Source organism: Melanerpes formicivorus, unplaced genomic scaffold, assembly GCF_026170545.1.
Source record: "Melanerpes formicivorus ecotype bairdi unplaced genomic scaffold, bMelFor1.0.p_v2 SCAF_23, whole genome shotgun sequence".
NCBI classification, from domain to species: Eukaryota; Metazoa; Chordata; class Aves; order Piciformes; family Picidae; genus Melanerpes; species Melanerpes formicivorus.
In genome coordinates, this window is record NW_027142375.1 from 9,075,104 (window position 1) to 9,098,966 (window position 23,863).

At 39.7% G+C, this 23,863-nt stretch overlaps 1 protein-coding gene across 1 annotated transcript in view; it reads right to left on the reverse strand.

The window, feature by feature from the left end:
• Window positions 1-23,863, reverse strand: part of HDAC9 (histone deacetylase 9) — a 546,793-nt gene that overhangs the window by 23,785 nt on the left and 499,145 nt on the right. The window contains exon 24 of the mRNA XM_068152479.1: window positions 7,775-7,908. Coding sequence (XP_068008580.1) covers window positions 7,775-7,908 — 134 coding nt within the window. The remainder of the gene's footprint in view (window positions 1-7,774; window positions 7,909-23,863) is intronic.

The window sequence follows — 23,863 nt, forward strand, 5'->3', positions numbered from 1 at the left end:
CTCCTCACCCTTAGTGATAGCCAGACAGACCTTGGACTCTCTTCCATATCAGGGAAAACTTATCAGGCTCCACAAGTTCATTACATCATATATACCCTGCTAAGCCCAAACTGCAGTACCATTACAAGAACACTGTGCAAATAAAGCCAGTGGGTTACAACAGCTATTTTTATACACTTTGAAATGAGCCTGTCTGCACTTGAAAGAATGATTTCTGTTGGCCGCTATCCCCTGGTTGGATACAACTGTACAGACATAGGGGTGTCCCTGGAAAATATCAGCTGTTAGACCTAACAGTGAACAAAAGAAATGACTCTACACCTGGCATATATGGCACCAGGACCTTCCCTCCTACAGTTATTGGCATTCAGATCATGAAGTCTATTAAATCTGGAGGCTAACAAAAAGGAAGCTGAAAAGAGCACTGGAAATACACTGTCAGGAAAGAAATCTTTCAGAGAAGAACAGCTCAAGTCTGCAGAAATAACCAAACCACTGGAGAGACAGTTTGGACCAGACACAAAGGGTCACATTTTCAAAGCTTTTACGTGGCTGAATTAGGCTTTTGTGCCCAAAGTTGCAGATGAAAGTAGAAACTGTGTCCACTAATCGTTTTCAAAGTAGGAAAACCAATGTAAATGGGCAAAATATCACTTGGGCTGCCAAAGCCTGTCAGAGGCATATCAACAAATGTTTGAAGAAAGAATTAATGAGGGAAATTTCAGATGCCCAGAAAGTCATCTGAAGTGGTCCTTGGGAACACAGAGAGAATCTGAAACTACAGCAGTCTGTACTGAGATGGAAATCAAAGCGATACTTACATGGAAGGACTTCTCAGGGTATCAGGTAGTGATAGGACTAGGGGGAATGGAATGACGCTGGAGGTGGGGAGATTCAGGCTGGATGTGAGGAGGAGGTTCTTTCCCATGAGAGTGGTGAAACCCTGGAATGGGTTGTCCAGGGAGGTGGTCGAGGCCCCGTCCTTGGAGGTGTTTTTAGCCCAGGCTGGATGAGGCTCTGGCCATCCTGATCTAGTGTGGGGTGTCCCTGCCCATGGCAGGGCGGTTGGAACTAGATGATCCCTGTGGTCCCTTCCAACCCTGAATGATACTATGAATACTATGATACTATGATTGTCCTCAGTGCTGTCATGTTTTAAAGCATCAGGATTAGCTCCAGTGAGGATTGTTGTGGAGCATAGTTAAAGATAACTGATAAGTGAGGCAACTGAAAGCACAGGTAAGGAGCATGGAGAGTTGGAACAGAAGCAGAGGGAGAAGGCAGGCAAACTCTCAGGTGCACCTAGGCTGCAGGGGGAAGCATTACAACCTCCCTTTCCTCGTTACACTGTGGAAGACGAGTATCAGCACAAAGACTGGACTTGTTGCTGTCAGGGTTGCCTGATTATAGAGGACTAAGTTCAGCTCATGCAGGTCTTCTGTATTCTTATGTTAGCAATCTTCTCCAAGGTTCTGCACTTCCTGTTTATATAGAAGCACTTTAGGCATGTACTTTTGTGATCCACTGTTACAATGGGGTACATAAACCAGTCACTTTTCAGTAGGGAATAGGTTCAGAGGCACAAATGGTCATTAGCACTTACAAGTCCCCAAAAATCAAGGGATGCCTTGGAATTATGTAACTTTGGAATCAGAATATTCTGTGTTTCTTTGGCCAAACCACTCCATGACTCCCACTGCCTACCTTGGGTATTTTATGTCACCATGCTGACCTCTGGCACATACATTGCTCCACTTTCCTACCCCATCTACTTTGGGTTTATGCAAGCAGCAGGTGGCTTAGACTCAGTGTAAACAATTTTCTGGTATTAGACTCAAACTAAGAATGAGAATGTGAGATTGTGACCAAGTTTACCATGCAATTTAAAATTGATCTCAGGCCATATTCACTTCCATGAATATTTCCATTTTGGAAAGAGAAATGCTTACCTGTTCTGGTAAATAACCCCCTTTAACGCAGCCCAGTCCCTCTTGGCAAAGCTCACTGCTGAGCTGGCAAGCAGCCTCAGATTCACACCGAATTCCACAAAACACAAAATGCCAACTTTTCATCATCAGCAGGAAAGCTGCAGAGTATGAGCTTTCCACTTAAATTACCATCCCCTCCTAAATGCCAGCTCAACAGATTGCCAGAGAGAAGCACATACTTCACACTCTACGAGAAAATTTTCTAGTATAAGTTTTCAAGCATGCTTGGGAGCCAACCAATCACAATGTTTTGTCAAATTCTGCTTCAGACTGAAATTCAAGCCAGAAGAGTATTTACTAGAAGATGTTAAATTTAGTCACTTAAAAATGTTTTTGCACTTAGGGCCAAATTCAGCCTTGGCTGCCACAGTCAATGAGAGCAGACATGCATCCTCTTTGCCTTTGTTGCAGGGCCCCGCTGGGCAGAGCACACTGTGGATTGCACTTCTCTGTTTCTTCTATGCAAAGAAGAGCACGACCCCATCTGTAACTAATTATCACTTGCTCTAGACCACTGCAAACTGCTGTACCATCTAGACACTGCCCAAACCTGTAGACAGATCAGAGGGACTGTGATGATTAGACTGACTTCCATGTCCCATGGAAATATCCCATCTGGCTGTTTGAAAAGGGGTGGGATGAGTGAAGAATCAAATCCTTAGTGTTGGACTCAGAGAATTCTGTGCTTGAAGGAACCCTTCCTTACTCTCTTTGGCTGCAGAAGAACCCCCAGCTGAATGCAGTTATGTTGGAAATAAGCTGCAGGATTTAGGATGCTGAACTCGAGAAAACCTAGTCCTTGAGGGCTTTTTAAAACCAAGCAGTGCCTCTTCAAAAGTAATGTGGAGGAAAGAAACCAGAACCTATCCTTGCATGTATAGAGCAGCCTTACTCACCACCACCTGGCACCAAAGTGCACAGCAGAGATCTTTATAGCACCAAAGCTGGATTGGATAAAATAGCGTGGAGTTTTCATTCTCCATTACAAAGATTCTGGGGGGAAATCTCAATATTCAACCTGATTTTCACACACTTCTTGGAAAAACACAAAAAATTCTTCACATTTAATGGTTTTCATCATTGAAGTAATATGTGTACCTATGTATGCTTTATAAAGCAAGTATTTGAAACTATACAACTAATGTGTGAAAGACAGAGGAATCATTTAAAGAGCATTGCAGTAAATGGGAGAACTGAATTTTAAACACAGGAGCACATGGTAATCTCAGAAATAAATGTAAAGTCTTTTTTTTTTCAACTATCTGAATCCATCATCTCCTTTGTTTTGACAGATGCTCTTTTAATGGACACATTCTCAAATCGTGTTGAGATAATTCAGGGATATTTTAAAGCAACTGATGCTCATCTTGCCTTTTTACCATCCAGAGAGATTTCCATGTTTTCACTTTGGATTTCAAGGGAAACCAGCTGTTTAATCTCTTCTCACCTCTTAGGAAGATTTCCTTCCAAGGAGATAACCTGCAGTGCTCCTAATTAGCTCTGCAAATGGTCAAATGGATTTTTCTCCAAGTGGCATAAAAATGTCCCCTTTGAACACAGAAGCATGGACAAGAAAACCTGAGATCTTGAAATATATATATATATTTAAATAGGTAAATTATACTTAAATATTCTAATTAAAAATTTAATCTTTGTAAAATTTATCCTCACTTTTACCTCTAATACTTTCCTTACTATGTTTCTCCTCATTTAGGGAGGGATTCACACAATCAAACCAGATTAGGCCATTTCAGATTCAGTAGGGTATTTTTCCTGATTTCCAGCTGCCAGTCAAAAAGGGTATGGGTCTCCTTTAAGCTCTATATTAGATCTTCCAGTCCTTTGCTGATGTCCTACATGCATTAAGGTATCAAAAAGGCACTAGACACTTCAGCTTAGAGAAGTGGGTCTTAGAAAGAAACAATTGACAATGTAAGTATCTCCAATCAGGGAATACCAACAATTAACAATTCCATTTGTGTTTCTGTCAAAATAGGAAGCTTTGAAATTGTTCAGAAGCAGTATTGACTGCACATAGATGGGGTTGACAGCTCATATAAATTCTGATCCTTTTTAGGATCTTTTTGAGAGAGAGCCTTTTTAATATTTTTTTATTATTATTCATCAAAATCAAGAACAGGAATTTCCTGTGCTGTGCTCACATGGAGAAGAGGAGGCTCAGGGGTGACCTCACTGCCCTCTACAACTACCTGAAAGGTGGTTGTAGCCAGGAAGGGGTTGGTCTCTTCTCCCAGGCAACCAGCACCAGAACAAGGGGACACAGTCTCAAGCTGCGCCAGGGGAGGTTTAGACTCGAGGTGAGGAGGAAGTTCTTCACCGAGCGAGTCATTCGTCATTGGAACGGGTTGCCCAGGGAGGTGGTTGAGTCATCGACCCTGGAGGCATTCAAGAGGAGATTGGACGTGGCACTTGGTGCCATGGTCTAGGCATGGGGTCTGTGTTGATAGGTTGGACTCGATGATCCTCGAGGTCCTTTCCAACCTAAGTGATACTGTGATACTGTGATACTGTGATACTGTAAAGAAGGTGAACTTGACAGCCTATTCTTGTCCTAGTGGCTTTGCTTGCATTTGTTAAGAGTAAGAAGTTATCTTGCTACAGGCCACATATAAATTTTGGATGTCAGCCTGTTTTCCTTCTTGATGTTCAGAGACGAATTAAGGAAAGAAAGCATTTTGCACTTGTAGGTTTGATGTTACCTCAACATATCAAACCAGCTCTCCATGGAAGCTGGAAGTTGTGGCTAGCTTCACAATCACTCTTTCTAAAAAATGTTATTCTGTTGGTAATAGAACACACGAAGCAGTGAATGTCTGTATTGACAACTCCTGGCCAAAAACAACAAAAGAAAAGACAAAGTTTTCAAAAGACCCTGCAAAATGTTTATGAATTCTAATCCTCAGCACATGAATAAATACATTTGACAAACTGCAGAGTACCTTACAAAGGCCTTTCTCAACCTTTCTAATTTGAGTTCAATTACATGCACAGTGTTTAAAAGCTGTTCATCTTGCCGGTGTTTTTGTGCTGGGGTTGCACTATATACTATTTGTAAAAGTGAAGGGCAGATAATGAATTATAATTATCCTATTAATCACCTGCAAAGAATTGCATTCAAGGAAGAATGCATCCTCGCATTACAATAATAGGTTGTTTGAAGGAAAATATTTCTTTATGTCCTTGGCAGGAACACACTTGGAGTTTGCTCTGCAAGTTCATGAGTATTATGCTGAATTCAAGCAATCTACATGCTATGGGCCATGTGGTGTAGATTGCCATAAATCTCTAGAGGTACTGATTTCTAACTGCTAACTAGGTATCTGACTTCCTCATTAGTGTCTTCTCTCTGGTAACACCTTTACTCATTCTTTTAAGCAAACACCAATTCCTTATGGCACTGTTAGTAACAACATCCTCTCTGTAGCATTACTTTCTTCTTAGCAGCCACAGCATATAAGCTCTTCAAAGTTTTGCCACAGCACACCATTTAATGTGTGTTCCTGCAGACAATGCTGCGAGTAAGAGTACATGAGAGTAAGATGTGCTGCATGTGTTTTAAGTTATTAATGATCATGATTCTTTTACAAATGGATTAAAAATGGCTGCTGGTTACTGAATTTTTGCCTCTCCTGAAATGTGCTTTGCTATCCCTTGCAAACAGATGGACTCACAATTTAATTTCCTGATTGTTTGTTACTCTAAGATGAAATGGAAGAAACTCTCTATTCCAGCACACTTCTTTCATTCACTTTTCTCACAATCAGCATATTTTCTCAGATAACTGGTTGCCAGTGACAGCAGAAAGAGTAGCTGGGTGTGATATACTGTTAAAATAAAACAGGGCAGATTTCATAAATAGGTAGCACCACCAAATGGTCATAACTGGACAGAGAGACCCAGGCATCTACACAGAGGAAGACAAGTCATGTCATCAGCATTGTACCATTTGCTTCAGTCCCACAAGGGTGCAGATTTCAGGGAATAGATTTAGAAGGGCTATGACAAGCCACTGATGCCATAAGATGCTACCACAGGGAAGATGATGACAGAAAATATCAATGAGAGTACCCAGGAATGGCAACTGAAGGGGAAGGCAACTTTGCATCCACTAAGACTGTCAAATGCTTCACTGAGCTGAGCATCTTTTTTCAGGAGTGCATGTCCTCCCACTGCTGAACACTCCTTATGGGACTTGTCAAAGGTGCTAGTAGATAAAATCAAAGGAAAGCACTTTTTGAATTACTTTTGTGGACATATCTGCTTCTTTACATTTCTGATAATGTTTTTTTGAGAAAGCTATCACTTCATTCATTGCGTATATAATGTAAAAAATCATGAACTTTTTTTGTTTAAATTGGGTCATAAAGATGAAAAGTGAAGGTTTAAATGAACACTTAGAAAATCCTTCCATCCACTGGCCATCAGAAGACACATTACTTCACGCTATTTACACAGGTATGAAATCTTCAAACGTAAGGGAATGGACAGACTACCATGCAATTTGGAAATAACACATTGCATTGAAGTGATTACATAGCTATTACCACTTCCCCTGGGGGAAAACAAAAAGTAACACACTGAACTTTATAACACAATTAAAACAATTTTCCCAGTTTATTTTGGGTGTACCTTCAGCAAGCTTATTTTCCTTCTCACCATATTTCATAGTATCATCAGTCAGGGTTGGAAGGGACCACAAGGATCATCTAGTTCCAACCCCCCTGACATGGGCAGGGACACCCCACACTAGATCAGGCTGGCCAGAGCCTCGTCCAGCCTGGGCTTAAACACCTCCAGCGACAGCACCCCAACCACCTTCCTGAACAACCCATTCCAGGGCTTCACCACTCTCATGGGGAAGAACTTCTTCCTCACATCCAGCCTGAATCTCCCCACCGCCAGCTTCATTCCAGACTGAACACTCCCAACTCCTTCAGTCTGTCCTCATAGGAGAGGTGCTCCAGCCCTCTGATCATCCTCGTGGCCCTGCTCTGGACATGTTCCAGCACTTCCATATCCCTCTTGTAATAGGGGCTCCAGAACTGGACACAGTACTCCAGGTGGGGTCTCAGCAGAGCTGAGTAGAGGGGGAGGATCACCTCCCTTGCCCTGCTGGCCACAATTCTCCTGATGCAGCCCAGGATCTGATTGTCTTTGCGGGCTGCAAGTGCACATTGAGAGTTCATGTTGAGCTTCTCGTCCACCAGCACCGCCAGGTCTCTCTCCTCTGTGCTGCTTTCCAGCCAGTCACTGCCCAGCCTGTATCTGTGCCTGGGATTGCCTTGACCCAGATGCAGGACCCTGCATTTGGTCTTGTTGAACCTCATGAGTTTGGCTTGTGCCCACCTCTCCAGCCTATCAAGGTCCCCTTTTTTCAAAATCTTAGAGAGATTTTTATTAATGTTGTGAATTTTCAAATGTCTCTGAAATAATTTCTTCTACATTCTATCTGAAGTGTCAAAATAGTGTAAAAAAACCAAACCAAAAACAAAACCACACAAACCCAAAACATCTCCCTGCAATATCCAGTTCCTAAGATCAATAGACAGTTTACAAAAGCCAGTTTTTCCCCCCATGATATTTGGCTGGAAAGTCTGATCCTGATAGATGATATGCATACCAATGACTACAATGATGTCAAACCACATGTTTTTACACCAAATGGAAAAAAGAGGACTGATGCCATTGTTACTAAAAGAAAAGCAAAGACAGGAATTTCAGCAGCCTTGGATCATTCTCTCCACCTATTATGATTTATGTTTTACCTCATTTCCTAAAAGGGCATTTATACATGCTTCAGATGCATCACAGATGGCAGTAAGGTCATGTCCTCCCTCCAGTGCCAGCACAACACGGCCGTCCGCTAGCTTCAGCAATTCCTTGGTTAGGTGGCCAAAACCTAGGATTCAAATACAGTAGTGCAAATAATTAATGCAGAACAGATATTACTGGCATGCTTCACATCTGCTGCATCAGAATGCAGAAAGCTAACGGATATTGAACGGGGAGCACGGGATATATTTAGACCAGTATCCTGTTTCTGACTAGACCCCACACCAGATGCCTTGGAGTTAGGTATATGCAATTTTCTACAAGGCAGATGTGAGATAATGTCCTTCATGCTGATCCCTAATAGCTGCAGAATAGTTGAGACAAGAGTTTGTCTCTCTTCTTACCGTTGTTAGCCATTATCACCCTGGATCCTCTTCTTATTTGCACATCAATGCAATGTATACCCCATGTCACTTAGGGAGATCTGACATAACCCTGGTCACTTATGGCATTGATATTTGTAGTTAAACTGTGCTGCTACAATTAAAAATAATGTATTTTTCAAATGAAATTCAGTTCCGTTTTTATTTCAAGCTGTATTCTTCCTCCCTTTGTGTTTTTGTTTGTATTAGGGTCTGAGCATAATATACAACCACAGGCTAAAACATAGTGGAAACACACATTGCCTCTTAGCTCCATTTTGAAGTGGTTTTGAAAGCAGCACTGTCAACTGGATCATTTATTTTGCTTCAGGGTTTTGCTAGAAGTTGAAAAAGTCCACAGATATCTCTACCAGTAGTGCTCTCTCCAACAATGTTCTCATCAGTTCTGTACCAAGGCCAAAAATGATGGTACTTCATTTTATGTGGTAATTCATAACTACATAAACATTAGCGCAAAGGTTTCATCCATGATTCAAGTAAAAGTAGTTTATTTCATTTTTAATGAATAATAAAAAGTAATGAAAAATTGTAAATTGGGAGAGAACTTTTGTGGTAGTTTCCTAGGACAGCTACTGTTTTTGATTGATCTCCCTTAAGTGAGTAATGATAAGTAAAGCTTTGAAACTGTTGAAGTTAAATACTCAACACATTCCATTCTTAACTTTTCCGCTTCTACTGTTCTAATTGCTCTACTGGTGATCATCACTACACATTCCAGGGCATTTCATAGCCTTAAATAGAGCATTTAGAAGGTACCTCTATAAAGACAGAAAAATCAACATTTTGGTTTTTATCTTCCAGAAAAGAAGGTCCTAAAAAATTAAAAAGTACAATAATTGCAAGGATATTCTCTACATACATTTTCCAGAAGAAAGACATCACGCTTGATCTGGCAGAGAAGCAATCTCACAATTATCTTTGCTTACATCTTAGGACTTTGTTAAATAGAATAAACCAGGTTGGAAGAGACCTTCAAGATCATCGTGTCCAAAGCACATGCCCAGGTAATTTTCAGAACTTTAATGACACCAGATTTTGTTTAGCTGTGCAGACAACGATAAAAAAATTCCTCAAACCCAAACCCCTCTACTTGACATTTAATCTATAGATGATCACAGAACATTAGAGGTGAAATATTGTTTCCCTAAGGCCCTCCATGATCTTTTGTACCCTCTAAGAAACGAAGTCTTGATTCTAGCAAAGTAACTACACCATAGTTCAAATTACATACAGGATTGAAAAACAAATAAAACCTTAAACTCTCATTTAAGCTCAACCTCTCCTCATGAAAAAAAAAAAAACCCTACTCACCCAATCCTCTCTACAAAAGACCAAATTTAGACAGGATAATAAAAGTGAAGGAAGGAATGGAATGAGGATAACCTTTGATCTTTAGCCAATTTCTACTTTCTTTTACCTATGGGATTTATTTCTGTCTGCACGTTACACATGTGATCTCAGAATTCATAAGAAGAGAGTGCCAACAGCGTAAGGCGAGTTATACATACAGCATTTAAAGGAAATGAAGAAGAATGAACAGGCACAGACTCCCCACATCTCACCCTTTGGGTCTGTGAGAAATCCAAATGCACTTCTAAGACAACATTATCTCCCTTGTTATACAGCTTCTGTGAAGAAGGGAAAGCTCTACCATGTTTCTCCTGCGCATTCTGTATGACTGCAAACATTGCTGCTGCCACATCATAATTTTCTGAGTAATGTGTGGCAATAAATGTAAAGGTTCTTGCAATGCCTTTTTCTCCTTTAGGGTAGCCATATGTGATGTAACTTGCAGACACTGTTACAATGCTAGTTTGTCTGCTTGGTTTCCTAATGATTTTCCTAGTATCAATGCTATAATAATCATCCCGGTCTGAGTCAGGATGAAATGAACCATACAGAAAGCATCTTTCCCAACAGAGATCACAGTAACAAGGTGTTGCCAAACCAAATCAACATGATGGGGGATTTTCTTCAGTGTAATTATCCAAAGAAAGTAAAGGTGACTTGCTAAAAGGGAGGAAATAATGTTAGCCAACAGAACTAACATTGACCAAATGAGTTATGGAAACTCTTAACAAAGAAACTTGGATCCTGTGTCACTGCAACAACCTAGGAAAGCCATTAGCTTCCTCAAGGAAATCCCCTGGAGTGCAGAAGTAACAAAATGGAAAGAAAGCAATCCCAGTCAAGTAATGGTTTTAAAATGGACTGTAGTTCATGCCAAATAATGAAGAAAAACAAGAAGAAAATAGTAACAAGCACCATAAAAAGAATCAGTCATCTCCACTGATATAAGGAGATCAAGCATACATTTGATGCCAAATTAAGCAACTCTAAGGTAAGAAAGGAATCAAGCAAACATTTTGAATCCTGGATCTTATGGCTCACGTGAATTTCTGGAAATCAGCAGCAGTTCTTGTCCCTTCTACTGTGTCTGCTAAAAAAGGTGCCAGCTGTGATGCTGGCTTTAAAAGATATTTTCAGTTTGGACTTGCTGTGTGCTTCCACGGTGTAGCAGTTATAGGTTAGTGGCATTTAAAGGAAGAGAAAAAGTTCAGTTATGCCATGGAAAGTAATATTAAGACATCAATGTCTGGTATTCACTCCAGCCTTAAATTGGCACTGCTTCTTTGAAGCTGCAGGTGCCTTTGGTCCATTTAGAGTCTGAGTGCTTCACTCGATGGCAAGCACCTATTAACCGGGGTCTGAAATGGCCCTGGCAGTATCCACAATTATTTAGGGCCATAAACATGAGTTAAAAATGCCAAATATTAATAATATATAAAAGAAAAAGCACTTAAGACATCAAATCACTTCAGTCAGTAAGAAAAGATTATACATACAGGGGCATTTAGAATCATATAATCATAGAATCAGTCAGGGTTGGAAGGGACCACAAGGATCATCTAGTTCCAACCCCCCTGCCATGGGCAGGAATACCTCACACTAGATCAGCCTGGCCAGAGCTTCGTCCAGCCTGGTCTTAAACACCTCCAGGGATGGGGCCTCAACCACCTCCCTGGACAACCCATTCCAGGGCTTCACCACTCTCATGGTGAAGAACTTCCTCCTCACACCCAGTCTGAATCTCCCCACCTCCAGCTTCATTCCATTCCCCCTAGTCCTATCACTACCTGAGATCCTAAGAAGTCCCTCCAGAGCCTTCTTGTAGGCCCCCTTCAGATACTGGAAGGCCACAATAAGGTCACCTCAGAGCCTTTTCTCCAGAGTGAACAGCCCCAACTCCTTCAGTCTGTCCTCATAGGAGAGGTGCTCCAGCCCTCTGATCATCCTTGTGGCCCTTCTCTGGACACCTTCCAGCACCTCCATATCCCTCTTGTAATAGGGGCTCCAGAACTGGACGCAGTACTCCAGGTGGGGTCTCACCAAATCTTCTTGCAAATGTGCTACAGGGACTTGTACTTCAGAGAAGGAGCAACATTTTTTTTTTAAATTAGGTTCATGCAGTGTGCCAGGAAATTGTGAGCATGGTTTTGTGCCAGCTATTATTTTTCTAATTTCTGTAATGTAACTTTCAGAAGTGCCTGTTTCCTTCACAGACCCAATATTCAGACATCCAAGGTAGAATTTGCAAAGCACTTAATATTTGTTCACTATGATCCCATTAAGAGCAATGATAAATCTTCAACTTGCAAAAGAAACAAGATTAAAACATGTCTGAAAATCCAGCTCACCAAATGGCTTACAATTCCCTGACAAGAAAAAAACCCCAAAACAAAAGCAAAGAAACAAACAAACAACTCCCCCCCCCCAAAAAAAAAACCCAACAACCACACAAAAAACAACTGTGGTTTGTAGAGTTGCACATCTAAGCAAAGAAGATTAGATCAGAGCTGGAGTCTTTATAAACCATGTTGTGTATTGGAGAATGTGCAGTGTACAAACTACTATTTTCTGACCTTTGAAGTAAAAACCTAAACTTTTGAACAAAAATATAACCTGTACTTCTGAATTATACCTTTTCCTTGCCTGCAGAGCTATTAAGAGGAGGAGTTACAACACTCAGCCTTATGTAAGAAGATATTCTATTGTAGGAAGGCAGAAAGGGCCAAAATTAACACTGTATTATATTAATGAGCAAGTAGCCAGGCTGTTATTGAAGGACAGAGTGTGCTGACCACTTAAATTACCATCTAAGCGAGTCAAGCAGCTTTTACTGATGTCCCAGTAACAACCCTGGGGTCTTTTGTTTGCTTGTTTGTTTTTAATTTGGGGTTTTGTTTGTTTGGTTTGGTTTGGTATGAGTGTTTTTGTTTTTCTTTTCTAACAGACAAGCTCCCCATGCATTCCTTCTAGTTCTACCAAATAGCAAGGAATGACATAGGTGAGGCTTCAGCCTCATTTGACTGAAGTCACTGGAGCAACTATACCCTACTTGGACTTACTGAAAAGCAAGAAAAAAGATATTAAATCCTACAAAAAGAGAATCCAGAGTTACTTCAGTTTTCTGGTTTTGTTTTTGAGATATCCTTACCCTCACAACCTGAAATGGAAAGCAGCAGAGAGGTAAAACACCTTTTAACGTGGCCAGTTCTCCTCCAATGGACTCCCATTTTGAGAAAGAGACATTTGAGAATTAAGACAGCTTGTGAATGTTATTCTTTTCACATCCTCTTCTCAGCAGACAGAGAAATGAACCATATGGACAGGGTACACTCCCAGCCAGCATCACAGCACTCCTCATTTGAATGAAGTCCTACATGCAACTCAGTTTGTTTGTAGGCAAATGTACAAACACCCAGTTAGTGGGACTAAACCTGCCTCAGCAGAAGGCAGGATCCTTCCCTCTCCCCTAGTGTGCATAAGGAGAGCAGATGTCTCCTGCTCAGTCATTGCTGGGGTGACAGCAGACTCAGCAGAGCTATGGTGCTGGCTTTTGCTCAGAGAAGGCGGCTGCTGGAGGAACAAGGACACGTCGACAGCTGAATGGCTGGCGAAGCTATGGAGTCATGGAGAAAGCCTCAGCTTCCTCAGCCACAGCAGCAGGGCCCCAACAGTGCTTTGAGCTTGCGTCTTAAAAGCTACCATCCAACCCTCAATTACAGGCAGAGTTCTGGTGAGCTCCTCTGGCTACTTGGAGCAGCCTGGAGAGGAATACACACAAAAACCCAAAAACTCCACAGTCTCTGTCCTGGACCTCCAAGCATGTATTTAACTATTATTTGCCATTTAATCATGCCATTACTCTCTAATTTACTTGAGAATGTGTTTTCCTCACATTAAAATTGTTGCAATGATTGGTGCCAAAAGTCTACCCACCAGTGTTCTGCACTCCTTCCTTGTGGTTCCTTCATGACTATTTGATTAATTTTCATTGATATTCCTCCAACAATAGCATCTAAAATTAACTGGGTCAGTTTTTACATAACTTCCTGAGTCACCAGGCTACGTGTCCTAAATAAATATGTCCATACAGGAGTCACATGATAATTTACCCTTCCAGCACTGGCAGGAGCATGAGCATTTTGCAAAGCTTGTGTTCTACAAGCGAACCTATTTTCTTCTCAGGTATTAATTCGAGACCTCTCACTCAGTCAAAACTTTGGATTAAGTCAGATATTGGACTCAGTTGTTAGGATGTGTCCCTGAGTGAGGGAGAAAGGGAGATTTTAATGGCAAATACTTTTTATGAAAGACATTTTCCAAATGGATGAAATTATGAATGTTAGCGTTGAGGTGCCTGGATTTAAATGGTAAGAGATCTGGCCTCCAGGCATTAGCTGCAGATTTCTTGCTTTTAATACTGGGGAAGGAAGCTCAGCAACACTTCAAATTACATGTCTCAAGCAGGCATTTAATTTAGATTAAATTAGACAGTAATTGTATGTTAAATAAATACCAGTGGTCTCAGGATCACTTTTTTTTTTTTCCTTTGGATTAACAATTTATATAATAGATGTTATTATTGCATGCCTGTTAGTTCTGCAGTAATATATTTTTCATAATTAACTGCTTCTCAGCCATTACATTGGACATAACTTATTAAATCTCCATTAAGCACATACTTAAGGATACATAGGGTACCTCTTTGACAGCCACTTAATACACTGCAAGAAAAGACCACCTTGACAATGCTAAATAGGATGATCTAGGCATCTTCAGCTCTCTTGAGATATGTATGTAGCCAAGCAAATTAAATAGTTCACTGCATTTGCTTAGGCCTGTGTAAAGGAGGAACTTGTACACCTTCACCACACAATGGCAGCACTGACCACCTGACAGAATGTTCCTCAGAGAAAACACATGGAGAAAGAAGGGTCCCCAAACTCCATCCCAACTAGTTCATACTGAAAATAAAGGCAAGGGAGTTCCTTTGTAACCTGCATTATCAAGCAGAAGAAATTCTGTATCCCCCAGGACAGGTCATAGCAATGTACAAAATACTGAAGACATTTTTAGTGCTGTTACAGTGCTGCTGTGTGGATTCAGAAATATTCAACCACAGATTCCAGCTGCCAGAATCAAAGCAGGTACCTTTGGATATTCCCAAAACTGAATGATTTTAGCTCAGTTCTTACTATCTTCATGTCTTACTTTCTTCTAGGTTTCCTCACTTCATCTTCATCTGGACTCCATCTCACATCTGCCCCAAGTAATAATTTCTCAGCTGTTCTGCCATCTTCTCCCTCTGTTTTATTTTGCTTCCTATTTAGTAAATCCTCTACTAAGTAAAGCTGATCAGAGAGTGTGATTATCTGTCCCATAGAGTTCTTCAGTGTTTTATTCAGGAACATGTTAGCTGTTCTGCATTAGAAAGCAAAAGCCAAGAGAGAAAATGTAGAACTGCAAACAGCAAGGTGGCATTTTAGAATCTTAGATTCAGAGCTCTGAAAAAAAAGGTTGCTGCTTCATCTGGGTGGTGAGGGGATTCTCTATGAGGTTTGAGACGATTTCTTTTCTTTCTTCTCTTTTAATGGGCTTTTTTTTGGGGGGGGGAAGGTGTGTTGTTTTGGTGGTTTGGGTTTTTGCTTGGTTTTATGTTTGGGTTTTTTTTTCTTCACCTTGGAGATTAAAAATCCTTCTAAAGAGATTAAAAATCCTTCTAAAGAGATTAAAAATCCTTCTAAAGAGATTGTGTGGAGATACTCTAATGAGACTAATAATAATCTACTGAAATTCTGTCACACAGATTGTGAAATCTGCCAAGTGGTAGTACTGTTATCATGACAACTTCTTCCAAATCTGATTAAGTTGCCTGATTTAAACTGACATACAATATATACATCTGATGTTACAAATCTGAGTCTAGACTCTGTAAGGGGTTGGCTAGAAAACACCACATCTGATTAAAAAAATAAATTAATTCAAAGCATGAAGAATTTGTTTCTAATCCACATTGGAATGAAAATCAGATACTACTATTGACTATCCAAATAAATCTGTAAGCTTCATTAAGTTTGGAGAAGTTTACTGTAATGCTACTGCCTAAAATATGTAGGGCAAAGTTTCTGCTCTTATAAAAGGGTAAAGCTGAAATGTGGGCACTGATTCATGACTGAAATCAATCTGATGTGAAGATCTAGGCTTATTTCTTTCTTGAACTGATGGAAAGCCAAGTCAGTTAATTTTGAACTGACCCAAGAGACTAACACAAAGGATCTGATTTAAAGGCTATCACTCAGAAGCTGAGAACTGATTGCCATTTTCTGAAGATGTCTACAAGATTTTGCCAAGAAAAGCAGCATGGACTAAACGCTCTTTCCAACATATACAGTTTCTCAGAGTCTACAAATTAAAGCTCTCACTTTATTTGCAGCCATTTATTGACCCTGCCACATCAACACATCACATTAACTTAAGGCTGGTTCCCTAGTTAGTGTTAATCGGCATATACCATTATCTAAAGACCTGGCCTCCAGATGTGGATCATGCATCGTTCCAAGACTAAGGACACAGATATAATATCAGAGACAAGTTCTTGTAATTGGATAAACTTGAGGTAAATATTCTATTTCCTAATAAATTTGGCATCCAATTTCCTGGTGAATTCAATATTAGTATCAGAGGCCTAGTGTCTCCCATGATTTGCATCACGTTGTTTAATAAACATCCTTTTATAGTATCAGGAGGGAATAAGGCAATGCATTTCTAAGGGATTACTGTACATCTCAAGTAGTTACTCACTTTCCCTCTGGCCTTGTGCCCATTAACCCCACCTGACATATGCTATAATCACCCAGAAATGCACTGCCTGTCACCACCTATTGTAAAGGCAATGTGTAAAACTCAGTAAAGGAAATGGTACTGAAACTGGGTTTGGTGTCTGACTCCTTACAGTCATCTGATTAATTGCAATTTCCAAGTCAAATACATTGAGCAACTTTCAATTATGCTGTTCTACTACAAAAACCTGTAAGAATTAAGAATGTGATTTCAACCCATACAACAGTCCCTTTGTCACTTTTTGTACTATTAAAAGGACACACAGATGCCTTGACATAGTGAGCAAAACTCCACAGAGTAAAAGAAAGTGTAGCTACCATTTGAATGACATAGGTGGCTCTACTTGGCCTTCTTCCCCAATAGAGAAGACATGTCAAAACCTTGTCACTCATGTTATTACACAGCAGAGTTATTACACAGCAGAGTTTGCAAGAGCCTTGACCTGCTTGGAGCACAAGAAAAGGCAGTGAGGAATCGCATGGGCTGACATTCATTTTGTTCTGATGCACAGGAGAAGTGATTATGTAATATATATTTTAATTTATGTACTTTATTTCCCCATAGTAAAATATGTGACTCATCCTCATCACAAATGTATAAAATTTTTAAAGAATGAAAGTAAATCCATCCCCCCCCCCCCTCATTTTGTAGACATTAGGGCCAGGTTCAGCTGCTGGGTCTGGAACAAGTTAATTTGGAATAGGAGTGGTCTCTTTGTTTCCCCAGATATTCTTCCCCTTGGAAACACATTTGAGAATAGAACCTTTTCTTAGAATATGAAATATCTCATCCTTATCCTTCCAGTTCTGGCATACATCTCTTGGGAAGAGCCCTTCTGTGAGCTTCTGCAGTCAAGTGGTGACCCATTAATTACCACTTGAGAAGTAGTGCTCCAGAAACCCTCATACAATTGCAGTGGTTTTCTATCTTTTCTTAGAGAAACTCAAAACAGCAATCATAAGATGGCCTGGGTAAAAAAAATGTCTTCAGGTGAATGAGCAGTCATGGATTTTCTCAGTATGAGGAACAGAGTCACTCAGGAACAATCTGATTCTTCAGGATCCATAAGTAAATGAACACAACCTTAGCACAACAGCAGTATTAAGGGAAGCTGGCAAACCTAAAATAATTGCTAATCTTCACAGAACAATAGAAACATCAAGACAAACAATGACATTTCTGTGCTATGCTCAGACCTAAACCCAGCTAACTAATGTCAAGGTAATTTGAGGACTCCAGATGTTGTTGCAGCTGCATTACCACAGTCATCTTAGTCATTCTCCTTAAAAGTGGGAAGTTCATAGCAGGGCAAAAATAATTCATTCAGTATTAAGATACTGTTTCTTGAGCAACAGCAGTAGTTTCTTCTTCATGGGAAAACAGTGCATTGGCTTTTCTAAATGGAGACACTGAAAATCTACTACCAGAACAGCTACTGTTTCTCCCTCCAGAGCTTTAACACTAGAAGTAAAACAACCTGCTGCCAGAGCTCAAAGCTCCCTAGTGGCTCCAGGAACAGCAAGCAACATATACCAAACTGCAACATCAGGATTGCATTTATTCTTCCTTCTCACAAAGCTGAAGAGCCACAGCATTTGAAAACTTGGGCAAAAAATATCCAATCTCTGTAGCAAAGCTACTTAGAAAGCCCCTGACAACAAAGATGTTTGTCTGTCTCATTATAGGTAAATAGAGAAGTTCAACAAGGACAATTATCAAATTCAGAACAGCTCCATTCATAAGAGTATGCAGTGGTCACTCCAGCAAAGAAGGATACATGTTTTAGTCACTCTTAGTTGTGGCTGATTTTAAATGGCCATGGACCAAAATTCAAACATCTTCCCACTGTTTTCACCTAAATTTTACAGCTGGGCCATATGTTGAAGGGAATTAATTAGTTACTATTTGTTACACATGAGATAGAAAAATGAAAGAAAACAAAAATGAGACATCAGAGAATTGAGAAAAGGATAAAAGTATGTGTTGGAATAATACAAGAGACTTATTAAATGAGATGACAAATAAATTCACTTGTGACTAAAAGAAAATAAAGATATGTAAGTAAAATGATTGGATGACCAAGTGGATGAGCAAGAACAAACATGAATGTGAACATGAAACTAAACTAAATATGTGAATATGAAACTAAAAGGAATTAGATTTTCTTATATCCATCAGGAACAGTCAGAAAGTAAAGAGAGCAGAGAAGGCTTATGATCTTATTTCTATAAAGGGATGCAGAGAATTTCTTCACTGGGGTATATTTTTGTATCCTTTATGTACAGAGAAAGAGGTAAAGCAGTTCTACAGCTATATCAACATGAAAACAATTCAGATTTTGTCTGCAGTGAGCTATGTATTCCACAGTGACCAGTTACTAATGCAAACAAGGTCTAAGCACAGGCAGCTGGCCCTGAATTGAAAATACAGTGTGCTTCAGATGACAGGTTCATCTGTGTGGGCAGAACAGTGATAACAGTCAAAGCAAATAAGACATTTAAATAAGCAGGTACTTGACAATAAGCTGGTCTCCCGGGGAGCAGTCACATCACTTCACTTGCCACTTATTCAGACATACTACCATAGTGTCACAGAGAGAAAATCTGAAGCAATCCCACAGCTGCAAGGGAATCTTTGGAACAGTGAGCAAAATTTGGCCAGATAAGTGCAAACATTTCTCTTCTTATAACCATAGTAAAGTAAGTTTAGAAATTTTGAAAGAAATCCATGTTAAAGTTCAAACACTTTTTTGGAGATCCACATTTTATCAGCCAGAATAGAGACTTTACAGTGAATGCACAACAGTTTCCTAAACTCAACTGGACTCATGGAGCCAATAGCAGCTGCTCTGTCTAACCTTTTAGCTACTTACATCTCTTACCAGGTTATGCCTTATTCTAAGGGGTCATCACAAACAAACACAAACTACTTTGTTGTACTTAGTGGCAGTGGAAAAGGCTGCTCTGTCTCCCTTCCAGGTAATGCATGACTCCATCTCAAGCTGATGAGACCTGGCATACACCTAGCCAAACCTGAAAAAGCTCAAAGATGGCCTGGAAGTCTTTTTAAAACAAATCATAAACAAAAAGCTTTAATTTTCTTTTCCTCATCCCCATGGTGAACTCAGACAGCAAATCTATGCATTTATTATAACACTTGCAAGGAATGAATGCCCAGATCTGAGTGAAAAAGCTGTATGAGGACATGTGCTTGCAGGCAGGTAAACAACAAATTTCCAAACTGAAGATGATTTTTAGTTGTGCTAGGCATTAATAAAACACATTTCTTTAGTGATAAAATCTCTATAAATCAAGAGTAAAATCTGGATGCTTCCTGTTCAAGAGGTGTGAAATCCAACATGTGGAGCTGGCAGGGCTGGTACAGGTGTGTGTGAGCAGGGATGTGGTTGCAGGCAGAGGGTGCTTAAAAATGGGATTGTTTTCCATTCTATCCTGGTTTCCAAAGACACAGGCAGGAATACCCCTTGTGACTCTTCCAGCATAGGATGTCTTTACTTCTTGTCAATCATGTACTGGGTCTTCCTGCATCCTCACTGTGTCTGGAAATGCTCAGGAGAAATTTGTTTTAACACACTGTCTGTTCTATTGGACTGCCACATAGAGCATGCCTGAAATGCTAGCTGCAGCTTCTCATGGGCAGTTGCAACCCATATGTGATCTGCTGACTGAGGCTACAAATCAGGAAAATAATAACATTTCAATGTAACCTGAAATTAATATTCAAGAAACAGGAAATCTAGGGCTCCTCAGTGCCATTTTTGTATCAACCACTTTTAACAACAGCGATCATGGTGCTTAAGCTTGTCACTATTTTAAGCTTGTCACTCTTGACAAGAGGATAACAGGAAAAAAAGCTGATATACAGAAGAAAGGTAAAGGAACGTTTGTTTTATCTATTTTTAGATTTAGGCAGAGACTTTGAAGTTAGAATTGATTGCTCATTTATAATTACAACCTGAACACAGCTCTCTCTGAGAAAAGCAAAGGTCCAGAAAAGTAGAAGTTAATTTAATTAACGACTCTATCTTAAAGTATATGCGAAAGGGTTTCATTGTGCAAGCAATCATAAGTTTCCTTTGGCCTAGCTTCAGAGCAATTAACCATAAAACCTAAATAACATTCCTTTGTGCACATTTTTTACATGCAATTTCTAGATTTACCCTTCCAAAGAAAAGAGTGTGTACACAGCTTCATCTGAGCCTGAAGTGAACAACAGCTGGATGAAAGTGTGTACCAAACTGGAAAGCTTGTTCTGGTAAGGTGTCTCTCGATGATACTTTCAGTGAATCCAGATTAACATTTTTCATTGATTTATTTATTTCCATGTGCTGCTTGTGTCTTAATCAGGAATGTAATAAGGAGAAGAGAAATGACAAATTTTAGCAGTTCATCGAACAGCAAATAATATAATAGCAAAAGGTAATGACACCTTGCCAGCCCGAGTATATTCCTTTGTCTGCCATCAAAGGACAGTGACAAACAAAAGATTCTGAGGACCTCCCCAATAAACCAGCAGAAGAGAAAACACAAACAACACAAATATAACTTCTCTTTGCTCCCATTCCAATTATCCAACTTCTAAAAGTCCTGATATTTCTTTTTACTATGAACAAAATTTCAGGTCCCATTTCAAAGAGTTCAATATGCAAAGCACACATATCGCTTCCAGCACGTGTTCTCGGGGACAGCTATGTGGAAACAGCGACAAACCCTTTCCTTGATTAGACACTGTAAAGCCTTTATTAGAAAATGTGCCAAAAATGAAAATGTGTTATCTACATCAGTAGGGTGCATTAAAAATCTCAAAGTAACTGGTTCCAAGATGAATCGTGGCAAACTCTGAAGTCCACTTGTGGGAGAGGCAACTTTAACACTTAGTAAGTATGAAAAAATCTGCAGCAATTAACCCTGAGAGATTCTTCAAATCTCTCTTAGACTGACAAGCTTTTTGGGTTAGCCACTTCTGGAGACGTCTGGTACTCCTGAGTCAGGCTCTGGAGGCTCTACTGGCTGGGATTTGGGCTTTTAATTCAGGGACCCTTATCTCAAATTCGCCAGGAAGTTTTCCCTGTCCTTATACTATATGTAAGTATGGCCCATCTTTTATGGATTATTAGACCTGTTCAAAGTATCAATTACAAATAAATGATCCAGATAGTGTGGCCTTGCTTCCTATGTAGAACATATATGTCAGTATTTGTCAAATGTTCTGTTCATATAGTAGTTTGTGAAGGTATCTGTTAACATTTGCTGAATGTTTTGTTTGGCTTAGAGGCTCCCCAACTCACTGCTTACTTTGGCTTCCTAAGCTTAATTATCCATTTCTTCTCAGTGCTCACAAAATGACGCCCCATAGTATCTGCTCTCTTAATGTGTGATTGGAACTTTACATACAACAGAACAGAGATTGATTAAGACATAGAGGTAATGAGAAAGTAACCAGTTCTCTTGATCACACAAATATCCAGGAATCTTTACAAAGAAATACCACTCCTCAGATTTAAATGAGACCATAAATTAGAGCCTGTGACTATTTCCTAATAGGAAATGAAAAAGAAACATGATCAGGGATGGGATGAATGAGTTTTAAAAGTCAAGCAATGTTTACTAAGAAGAACAGCTTTTGCATTCCTATTTGCCTGGGCCACTTGCCCTTTTTGCAGCCTGATAAAACAAATGAGTCAGTACAAATCAAGACAACTTAGTAGAAGAACAGCAAATGGCTGTTGTAAAAGTAAAGGCCAGAGGACCAGGGACGCCACAGAGGCTCCAGTTCCACAAGCAGATTTAACCGGTGTGCCATGGTCAGACACCTTTAGAATTAGACACGCCATTTCACTTGAGCAAACAGCAAGATCACGTCCAAAGACAGTGATCTTAAATGGAATAAGAACTTGACCTCTTTCCAAGTTCATATTTCCAAAAGAAAATGGTAGGCAACTTACTCAAACAAATTTTAATGAGAATCTGTCCACTCTTCAGCCTTTTTTTGATGTGACACACCAAGAATTTTATTCTTTCCTTCGCAGACATACTGCCTTGTTTCCATGGATTTACCCTGGCTGACAAGAAACCTTCCAGAAAACAGTGGATAACCTAAGAATTTACCCAGTACCTATCCACTATCAGACAAATCACTGCAAAATTTCTTCCCCCCACCCCCCTTGCCTGTCTGAAAACCCTGCAAGACAGCCAGATACAGGTGTTCAGATATGTTCAGACAATGCTCTTTTTTCTTTCTCTCTTTTTAATACAATATTTTGTCATTTGCTCCGGTGAAAACATTATGGTCGGTAAAGTAAGATCAAGCAATAATTCTAATTTTCTTTTTTTTTTTTTAAGCCTTTAAAGCCATCTTTTTGGGGAAATATGGGAGTTTAGACAGCACATTTATTTAGTTTTAATTTTTGGGCTGTCATACATCAGCACTGAAGTCCTGATTTAGAACACATGCAGCTTGCCTTTGAAGTTTTGGCTGTTTTTTAACAATGGCGGGGAAAAAAAAAAAAAAAGAAGATATAAAGAAATTAAACAACAGCAAAAAAAAAATCATAAAACAGGGCTTTGGTGATCTTCATTTATATATTGTTTCTTATGTTTGTTTTTAAAAAAATAAAGCTTTATTCTCAATTATCTTTCATGGGGAGCTTTGCTCTGACATACCTTTATTCATCTAAGCCTTTTCTTCTCTGTTGACCTTTCTTTCCTCCTTCCTATCCCCCCAAGTCCCTGAACAGTGCTTTCTAATAGCATTTGCTTTCAGTAGCAAAATGAGTGTATTTGAATTCTTCTGAAAACTGAAGGAGTAGAAAATGTGCAGTGATATGCTAAACAATAGTTTTTTTGGATGAAAGCAGTAGATATTCCAAGTAAAAAGGACCTCTTCATAATTTTGTTTTGTTTTGTTTTGTTCTGCTAGTGTTTGCAGGAGTCCCTTTATGGCTCGTGCACGCACAGTGGTACACATGGTCCTTTTGGTCAAGTTACACAACACTGGCATTTTCCAAGGAAGTGCATAAAGGCTGATAGCTGCTGTTGTTCATTTTTGTCCAATGTGTTGTAATGAATACAAGCCAAAGCCATATTTGTTTGTTCTGTGGCTAGCTCTTTCTTGTTATTCTCTCTCCCTTTCAGCTTAAGCACTAAATTGTTGAAGCAACAACAAAAACACCGCAGCAGGCTTTATAGTGTTTCTCCTCCTTAAGGTCTTTCATTGCCTGGAAAATGTTAGCACATACTGGTGTCATCTAAAGATACCAACACCATGTGCTGCTAAGATCAATTTTAATTGCAGCCTACCTTCAAAACATATTGAATGTAGCAACGTCCTGAAAGTGTCCAGATGTTTGAAGCAGAACATTTTAATCATAGAATCATAGAATTGTTAGGGTTCAAAGGGACCTCAAGGATCATCTAGTTCCAACCCCCCTGC